The following is a 10,526-nucleotide window of genomic DNA, read 5'->3' as shown; positions in this document are numbered from 1 at the left end:
ACTTTTGTTGGCGGGGGTGTGTGGTGGAAATTGCACAATTCCCCAATTATTTTGATAATCATTAGCTAAAACTCCTCTTATGTTACTCATTAACTTGCAATATTACGTTAATTTCTTGTGTTGCATTAATCTAGTGATCTTATTTAACGGTCAACTTATTGAACTGTGTTGAGTCACAACAGGCAGGGACTGGTACCATCTACCATTAACTTTATTTGATAGAGATCATTGTGCGTGATATTTTGAAATAGTCTTAACCGTTATTGTGCCAAGGTAGGTAATGATAATGACAATCAGGGAACTTACTTCGCAGATGATAATGATAACAATCAGTGAAGGAGCAAAGCCAATGGCGCGTGTAACAAACAAGACCAGGGATCCTAACAGATAATGTGCGAAGCTGTTCCACTGACCCGAGTTGTGGCAAATTTTGCTGGTAAAAGACCTAGTGAATATCCAGGCGAATATTCAAAGAAAGAATTACTAAGGAGACTAAACGATAAATTATTCAATAAAAAGTTATATAAAGTTTTATTTAAAATTGGTGTGGATTCTATGAATGAAAAACAAAAAAATAAGGAAACATTTTGTTATTATCTTTTTAGATATTTTGCTGACAGTATAGCTTGAGAAGGAGAACAAATATCAGATAGAAGATATGCTGGAAAAGTTTTTAATACGACAGGTAAGAAATATTTTAATCATTGTGTAAACTCAAAAATTCACGCGCCAGAATTAAATAAACTTTTGGCTCAATATAAGCAAGTACTGGGTTATAAACGCCCAGAACGTGATTTTACATGAGACGGATATTTAAATCTCTTTAGTCATTATACTTTAAGATATGGAGATAAAAAAATAACGGTTAAAGTGGTTAGAAACTACTCAGTGGTCTTTGTAATAAAAACTGACTGAGTTAAATGCAACTACTTCTTTTTCACAATTTTCTAGAGGCAACATTACAACACGTGTTAAAACAATCCATGGAGCTAGTTATTATTATGAACAATGTTATAAAATTTTATAGAAATTATTTGATATTAATATGAATAAATTGTTATTAGCTAAAAAAATTTAGAATAGATAATTAAATGTGGCAGCTACGTTGGTGAACTATCTTTCGCGTAAATTATCTTGATTTCAGCCTGAAAATAAACTATGTTTATCAATGGTAAACTATCGTGATAAAATTATCTTTCTACAACTTTTTTTTGTTTTTTTTTAGTATGATTATGTGTTTTTTACACAGATATAGAAAATTATCTTGTAGTGTATTAAAAAAGTCCATGTGCGTTAGTACCGGGTATATAGAAAAAATTTTGATTTGTTTAGAAACCAAAAATAATTTTTCAGTTGTGAAACAATTTAGTATATAATTAGAGTGAGTGCCCAAAAAAAACTCTTATAGAAAACAAAGACAATTTTTGAGTTCTGAAGCAGAATTAAGTTTAATTAGATGAAAAAATTGATTTTTTGTAGAGACCAAAGATAATGCTTTAGGTGCGAAGCAACTTTAAATTTAATTGGAGTTAAAAATTTAATTTAACATTGGTAATTTTGGAGAAATCGAAAATTTTCGACGTTCACACAATTTTATGAAAATATCCAAAAATCATGTAGAAATTGAAAACTTTGGAAAATTCCCAATACTATCAACAGGGCACTTTTTATACACTCTGTTCAAGGGTAATGAAATATGCGTTTATGGACGAAATATACGCGTATTCAAAACTAAATGAAAATTGTCAAATTTCAAAATTTTTTCTGCACCTACTTTTCCTTAAGAAATTTTGGTTATTTTTGGTAATTAAAGATCAGCCAAAGAAAAATGCATCATTTATCATTTCGAAATGGGAGAAAATAGTTGCAGCTAAACCACTAAACGAACAAAAATATTCAACAACTTTCTGATTAATTTAGCTTATCAGTTTTCATCACAATTGTTTCTTGTATTCATAAAAAAACTCGTGTCCTAAGGTCATTTGAACAAAAAAAGTTTCTCAGTTGAATTTTGGAAACATAATTTTCAAACTCAAGTGAATATTAGTGAGCGAAAAACGAAAAACTGGGAGTGAAATTTGTTTCGAAGAGCATCCAAGATAGTGTTGATTACTAAATTGAAGGCAAAGAACAAAGTGCAGTTAATGATTTTTTTTGCTAAAAGAGGTGATTTGGTTTGCAATCGATCAGTTTCTTTTTAAAATTAACAGAACTAAACTTGGAACCAAATTATTTAAAAATTTCTAGAAAAAAAGGAAAAAAAGAAAAGTTTTCAGAAGTATCAAAATTTAGTGCAAAAAATTTCTGACATCAATAGTATTATATTGAAGAAAAATTGACCGCAGTTGATAGACTGTTATTCGCCAATATTAAAAAAATGTCTTTTTTTTCTAATGATGCCAAATAATTCTATATAATATTATCAATTAAACAAAAACTGATTCAAAATTCCAGCTGTTTTTTTGCTCATTATTAGGAGGTTAAACGCATTTTCTTAGTTTGCTCTAATTTTTGATGTTATTCTAGCAAAAAGAATTTGGACGTAATAGAGAGAATTTAGCTACGATTTAAATACTTAAGATTGAAGGGGATAAATAGTCACTAATTGGAATTAGGCCTCAAAATATTTCTTGGTCTTGATTTTTTCCACTTCGTTATTCTGTTTTATAGAATTTTATGTTGCAGACCTTTTCCTTGGCGGACCAAAAACCAAGACTTTTTTGACCAACAAAATGGAATGTAAAGCAAAACTAGTTCAAAACTTTAGGCAGCAAAAAACAAGCCTCAAAAAAATATCGTGCTCTGAAAGGAGATTGAGTTCTGGGAACGATTAATATAGAATCTTCACTAGACAACCAGGCAATTGAAAAGTTATACAGTTTGTGTAGGTTAGCTTAACTAAGCTGAATAATCAAACCCAAGGCCTGGTAAAAACCTGAATCCAAGTAAGATAATCATCTTCTCTCTTTCTCTCTCCCTCTCCTTTTGTCTTTCTATTGATCTCTTCCTCTTTCTGATTTTTTAGTCTCGTTGTTATCCTCAGAAAAATCCAACGAGCAAAAAATTCTGGACTCTGGAAGTTTTTTTCCGGAATGAGCAAACAATTCAAATTTTTTCAATCCTTTTTTTTAAATCTTTTGATAGATTTCAGATCAGATCATAGATCTGGAAACAGTAAACATTGGCAAAAAGATATTCACAAAGCAAAAATCCAATTGATCTGTCCATCTTTAGATTGAAAAGATTTTTTGCGGTTAATTAGAAGCGTCGCCTTAAAATACAATAATTACAGCAAAAACACAATAATTACACAATAATTACAGCAGCAAAAACACAATAATTACAGCAAAAATTAAAATACAAATACAATAATACAGCAAAAACACTGAAACTCAATGACTCGCTAACAATAACAGATGTTCTATACAGCATCAATAGATTGAATCAATTCCAAATAAATTTGTCCTAAAGGAAAATTGTCGCAGCCACTTTGAATAAATTGTAGTAGCAAATTTACACGGAGCCTAAAGCATTTGTTAATGACCAATAACATTGCAAAGATAGGGTTTAAAACAAACAGAAACAAAAATCTTCGCAGACATGGTTTTTCACTGAAAGCCAAAAAATGCAAAGGATAACCTTTGTGCAATTTAAAAAAAGTAACCAAATTGGCTGCGATACATTGTGTGATCGAATTTCAAAATAATAAACTGGCTGTTCTTCAATCTTGTTGACCCTATTTCGAATTTAGTTTTTCATTTGTTTTCGGTAAACGTATATTCTTAGGTTTGATCATTAGTGTACAATGATTATATCCTTGAGTCACTTGTGTAATCGATGTGATAATTCTCAAGTATATTTTACCCGCTTAGATGCTGTAATTTGATTTCTTAGACAAGTTTCAATCATAAACACCAAAAACAAGCTAAACAAAGGTGCACGTGTCTAAAAAAAATACTGAAATAAACATTTTGAAACAAGGATCCTTTTTTGGACCAAGAAAAACTCAAGGAACTCAAGAACCGAAGACTACAACGCCGACCCCCGACCGGGAACAGAAGGTCATTGGCAACTTGAAAAAATCTCATGTTCGGAATATGATGTTAAAAGAGGCTTGAATATAACAATTTAATAACTTTTCCACAATTTTTAAGTTATGAATTCGCTTGTTTTTATTATGAAATTTTCACTCTATTCAGATTTCCATTACAGTAAATTTCATATTTATCCGATAGTTAGTACTGGACTAGAACTATTTCTATAACGGCATAATTTTCTTTTGGAGTTTTTTTGTTACGGCCTTTTTTGTATCATAACCTTCGAGTGTCATACATAATTTGAAATTTGGAGCGCATAGAAAACGAAAGAACGGCTCTTTTCAAACGTTTTTGCGCGACAAACACTGTAATTGTACATTGGAAACATCAAATCTCAAAAAAGTTTTTAATATTTCCACGTCTGTTTGTTTTTTTTAAATAATTCAATTATTTTTTTTTCGAGTATTTGGTTTCTAGAGTGAAAACCGATGACTTGTAGCTCGGCCACGGAGATCTTTTTGAGTGAACAGCCATGCGAATCAATCCTACAGTTAGCTACCTATTCTTACAATAACAAGGCAGCTATCCTATAGCGTTATTAGCGTCACCAAAATCAGTAAAACCAATAAATAAGTTGCATCAGCAAAATACCATTACTAAATCAGAGTTCTCTAGGCTTAAAAGTGACCTTGTTTGCCTCAAAAGTTCATAATGTTCGTTTTAGTTTTGTTTCAAAGGCCATGAAAGTGAGGCTGAAATAATTTGGAATTGAGTGGGACCTCTTTAGAGCACTATTGGTTCACTACAATAGAGTGATAGCAAAATGGACAAGTAAACAGAAGTGTCCTGGGTAAACGCAAACATAAGTTCACCATGGAAATTACATTGTTTGATTTGGAGTTGTTTGCTGTAGTGTTAGATTTGATCAAGCGGTGATCATTACAGGTCTATCAAATAACCAGTAAACAATCCCCGGAATCTCACATCATCCACTTATATAGCTGGTATGCTAGCCTATTTTTCATCCCCAAAAGCTCGGGAGTTTTTATGGTGTAATATCAAAAGCAATTAAAAATTGTCTTATCAGATTATCTATGTCTGACTAAAACAGATATCTGTTCTTACTCGATAGAGATGTTTCTTAGGTCTTAAACGATAGCAACTCAGACTTATCAGATCTTACACGATAAAAATTGATTGGCCCATCAAAATTTTGCAAACAAAATTTTATATGTGAGATCTGATAAAATTGTATGAAATTATCAGATCTGGTAAGATTTTGCTCGGCGAAAGAAAGCTGATTCGGCGCAAAGAGCTAAAAGTTACGAGTGAGAGGTTGTTTTTTCAAAGTTCTAAGGCAGCAGCTTACATACGGTACTAATTGTACACTTACAAGTATGACAAAGACATTAATCGAAAATCAACTTTCCATTGTAAAATGACTCTTATATAACATCACTGTATGCGTCCAATAGATTGTAGGAAATGAAATGCACTAGCGCAAGCTGTCTGCAATAAGAGTTTTCTGAATGCATTCTTGTTTTCGTAAAAAGTATGTAATCTTACATAAGAATTTCCGAGAAAATGTTCATTTTAAAGCTTCTATTTTTGCTAAGTTATCGAAAAACTGGGATTAGTGTCCACGAGGCGCTAAAATGCTGGCAAATTGACGTTATAAGAAGCAGGTTCTCAATCTTTTTGTGACCGTACAATTGCTTTTATTATTTAAAGAACAACAATTGCATGATAAAATTGTCTTTGAGAATTATACACAAATATTTTATACACATATTTTTTTAATAAGAAGTGATAAAATTTACAAGACTGCACACAATAGAAATTCACCTGAGGATAAGTTTCTACAACATAAGAGCGTTTTGTGTTCGTCCGATTCAATTACTCTACCTTTGCTGAAGTGTAAATTTATTATTTTTCACATAAGATTATTTATTGCACGAAAAACTTAACTAACATAATTTTGCACCGGAAATTTTTATCATACAATAAATTTCATCGCAGGTGATAATATGGAATAAATTGCCGGTACTTCCAATTCATTAAATTTTGGTTTTTTTTTCAACTAAAATTAATTGATTGTCTGAAGAATGGACAAAATATCCTAATAAAATCAGAACACTTCAAATAGTATTCATCTTCTGACCAAATTTGCACTTATGTCCTTATGAAAACGTTGTGATGAAAATTATTGGTTCGTGTGACTTTTTATCTTATAGATAAAGTTTGAAACTTTAGAATTATTGTACCCTGCAGAAAAATAACGCAAACTCAATAAATCGCAAGCAAAAAGGGGCACAAAATTATTCCTGTTTCTACCACTCATTGTGTTTCAGATCATAAAAAATGTAGTAAATAGTGTTGTTAAGAGAAATTTTAATTGTCAACAATGGAACAAAGTGCTTCCAGTTTCTTGAAACATAATATTACAGTAAAAACCCAAAAATCCTTACAATTTGAAAAACTCTGCGGCTAATAATTTGTACATCAAGGTATTGAAAGTTTATGAAGCGCTACGTGATCTCCCAAAACAGTAAAAAACGCTTCTGATAAAAATTTCCGGTGCAAAACTATCTTAGTTAAGTTTTTCGTGCAATAAATAATCTTATCTGAAAAATAATAAATCATGTGTCATTCAGATCTTATTGATATGACGTTATAACAATTCGCAATAATAGACTTTTTTCCGTCCCCATCAACATAAGGTAGTTTCATACCAACAGCCTTGGGCTTGCAATTTCATGATCTTGAAGTTTTGTGCTTTTTTTACCATTGTCTGAAGATCTTTTAGGATGCTTTTTATGAATTCCAAAAAGCTAAGTATTACTTTTTACCCAGTAGGCATGATTTTTGCTAAGGCTTAAAAAAAGCGCACATTTTAAAGTTTTAAAAACAATTTCTCGTCTTCTATGCTTAATCGGAAAAAATGTTTGAACCTACAAGTTTTCTTAGAACATTTCTCTACCAAAATATTCATACGCTAAGAAAAGTCAGATTTGTATGAACAAGATACCAAAGCAACGCAACTTTCTCTTCCTCCTCTACCATGCAGATTCCAGAAGCATGGTCAGAAAAATTTGTAGAAATATGAGATTTTTTATTTGTAGAAATATGAGAAAGGTTTTTTGGGAAGGAATCAAAAGTTTTTGATTAAAATGTATTATCAGTCTCAAAAGCCCTTCTGCCTTTGATGGAATTTTGTTTTCAGTTGAAACGGAAACAGACTTATGAAAAAATTCAAAATTGCAGTTCAGACAGGAAATTATTGATGTTGTTGTTTGCTCAAGAGAAACCAGATAGCGGACGCAAATTGATTGTTGGATGGCTAAGCAAGATGAACTTTTTAGTTCACTTGGAAATTTTTGTACATTGTCTAGAAAAAGAGCAATCTCATATGTTTCATCAGAAACCTCTCATCGCAATTTTTAGAGAATAAGTTTTAGGCCAATAATTCTGTAACTTTAATTCTGGAACTGAAATATTCTGCAATTTTAGAAAATATCACTCCAATAATCTCAATCTGCAGTCTATTTCAACCAATACAGCCAAAATGACGGAGACCGAATTCTCGCCGGAACAGGTGGCAATTATCACAGGAGCTTGCTCCGGAATTGGAGCTGCAGTTGCTAAACAACTCGCTGAAAAGGGTCTAGGTCATATCACAATAACTGGACTAACATCCGATGGCCTGGAAAAAACAAAAGAGTCTATGTTGTCTGCCAATCCCACTGTTGAAGTGCATGTTCTTGAGGGTGATTTGACAACTGAAGGCTTTTGTGAACAACTTGTTAAAGAAACTGTCGATAAGTTTGGGCGACTCGATGTTTTAATCAGTAACGCGGGTTGGTCTAAACCGGGACCTTTATTCATGCAAACAATGGGAAATTTTGAAAAAATCTTTGACGTTAACGTGAAGCCAGCGGTCAAATTGACAAAACTGTGCTTGAACTACTTGCGCGAGAGAAAAGGGTCAATTGTTATTACCAGTTCTATTCTTGGTATACAGCCCTGTGCTAACACGACTTTTTACTGTATGAGTAAAGCGGCTCTGGACATGTTCACGCGTTGTATGGCTGCAGAAGAGGGCCAAAATGGAGTGAGAATAAACAATGTGAACCCTGGACTAACTGATAGTGGGTTCACTGAAAAAAGTTTAGGAGCTGTGAGAGCTGCAAAGCTAATAGAAGGTGCAAAGACTCTTCCAGTGGGCAGGGCCGCAGAACCCTATGAAATTGCGAATGTGATCACGTTTCTTGCCGGGAAGAGGTCATCCTTTATGACAGGAAGCTGTGTGGTCGTCGATGGTGGATTTACTTGCCTCACTCCTCCTACATAATTTCCTTTAAAGAGAGTCGCATATCTTCAGAGAACCGATCCCTCATCCTCCCCATAAACCCAATTTTTGTTTGCTGTGTGAACGTGTGAACAAAACTAATGATCTGTTTTCTCCGATAAACATATAGCTAGGTTATACATATAATTTTATGCTAGGTGCGACTAGCCATTACAATAAAATTCGTAAAATTGTTAATTATTAGTTCGGGGAGGGGGGGGGGGGGGGTGCCAAGGCGGTGGGGGTGACAGTTCTCTGTGGGTTATTACTAAAAATATCATATCTGAATCTCTTGGGGGAACACACAGAGTCGACTATTTCCTCTTCAGCTCTAACTACCCTTTAGTTGAAAATTTCATCTTTATTTCAAATGTTTAAGTTAAAAATTTAACAATTCAATATCATACTAGAAAAATATAATCTCACAAGAATATTGAAAAGTTGATTTTTGTTTTTGACTCTGGCACTAAACTGTCATAGATATCCGAATATCAAAACGGTAAACGTATTACGTGCTTACTGCATGCATCGTGCTCTTGAATATTTGTTTCACCTTGAGTTGTTTAATTTAATTCTGTAATTCTTTTCATCAACCCGAATTTTTAATTGCTAAAATTTAAAATTTTAGCAGTAAAAATTGATGGAAACGGCAAAAAACAGCATGGGGGTTCAGAAATTGCTCCTCCTCTCAATAGACGAGATGAATTACACCGCTTATGCAGCAGGCTTAGTTTTAAAAGCTTTAGACGACTTACGGTTTAAAGCTACCATATATAGTTTTATCTGGTCCATACATGGTTCTTATATGGTGAATATAGTCTGTCCCATAAAGTTGAGATAAGCGAACGTTCGAAAAACGCCGAAAACGTGCAATTGAGCATCAATATGGTCATTTGAATGTCAACGTTTTTTCCCCTACGCTCTAATTCATCAATTTTTTCTATAAGTTTTAAAATTGAACTTTGAACTTTGAACTGTGGCTTTTGAAACGTTCGCTTATTTCAACTTTCGCTTATTTCAGGACACGCTATAAATGATTCTATAAACCATGGTTCCTTTCATAAACAAAGTTTTTTCAAGATTCTTCTACGGTACATCGTTCTTACATGGTTTGTACATATTACATGCATCGTTTTTACATGGTTTTTAATAGCGTTTCTACATGTTTTTCCATGATACTAACAAGGTGAATAGTTCTTACATTGTTCATACTTGTTTCCTACCAAGTTGTTCGTACTTCTTATTGCTTGGCGTGAAAACGTTAGAGCTAACGGGTTTGATTGCATCAGATTCAGTTACGTTTGATTGAAACCGCATTGAAATAAGCAGTAGATGCAACTCAATAAGTTGTCGGCCATAAGTAGGCTTTCTTCACACTATTAGGGTAAGGCCACTTTTTTTAAAGACGTACTTCTTTGTTCTCAAACACATCGATGCTGAAGCTTTCACTCCACTGTAAATGAGTTCATTGCTCGTTTTTCCACTGATATGAAACCCGAGCTCTAATTTCGTTTCTCTGATTTAATCAATGTGTTTCAATCTGGACGAGATACAGAACGTAATGTTAAAGATCGTAGGTGCTTTTTCATATGGGAATTTGATGTGGCATACTCAAACTGATTGAGCAGTGGTAAGTCGAGCGTTACTAGAAAAAAAGTGTGGGAAGTTGCTATATAGACCCCTTGTTTGTGTTTTGCTAGTTTTGGTTTACTACGTTTACTGAAATAAAGGTTTTTTTATAAGATAGTAAGTTTTTTAGAAAGTTTTCTTCAGCCGCAGTAAATTCAATTAAGAAATTAAATAGAACCGTTTTTTACAGTCCTCATTTTGTTAGCATCTTCTGCAGGGTTTCGTAGAGTTCCGGTAGGGTCCGTAAAGGGTTCCGTTTCTCGGTTCTCTCAAATTTAATTGAAACCCTCTGAAATCCAAACAGAAAAGATATTTCCAACCTTATGTTGAAAAATTGCAGTGTGCTATCGGTTTTTAACATGCAGCACGCCAAATATTTTTAGAAACTTGCCTCGCAATGCGCAACCAATTACCAAAAAAGTTTTTGGTTCGAATCTGAGAATGACTGTTTCATCAATTATTTTTTATTGAGACAACCTCAGGGCCAGGTATTCCAAGCGCACATAAGAAAC

The 10,526-nt window shown here is 33.1% G+C and overlaps 1 protein-coding gene across 4 annotated transcripts; it reads left to right on the top strand.

Annotated features, from left to right (window-relative positions):
- The first annotated feature begins 3,920 nt into the window (after positions 1–3,920).
- LOC142336987 (dihydroanticapsin 7-dehydrogenase-like) lies at positions 3,921–8,441 on the top strand. 4 transcript variants are annotated; one of them, XM_075385993.1, is made up of 2 exons: positions 3,921–4,061; positions 7,579–8,441. In XM_075385993.1, the coding sequence occupies exon 2, from the start codon at positions 7,603–7,605 to the stop codon at positions 8,386–8,388; it is 786 nt and encodes a 261-aa protein (XP_075242108.1). In that variant the 5' UTR covers positions 3,921–4,061; positions 7,579–7,602; the 3' UTR covers positions 8,389–8,441. The 4 variants fall into 4 exon arrangements, with proteins under 4 accessions (XP_075242108.1, XP_075242105.1, XP_075242107.1 ...); XM_075385990.1 differs by having other exon boundaries at positions 7,548–8,441; XM_075385992.1 differs by having other exon boundaries at positions 3,921–4,088; positions 7,548–8,441.
- The last annotated feature ends 2,085 nt before the right edge of the window (positions 8,442–10,526 follow it).

Source organism: Convolutriloba macropyga, chromosome 3, assembly GCF_964194025.1.
Source record: "Convolutriloba macropyga chromosome 3, txConMacr16.3, whole genome shotgun sequence".
Taxonomy (NCBI): Eukaryota; Metazoa; Xenacoelomorpha; order Acoela; family Convolutidae; genus Convolutriloba; species Convolutriloba macropyga.
Note: the sequence above shows the minus strand (reverse complement) of the source record. Positions and strands in the feature narration are given on the sequence as shown.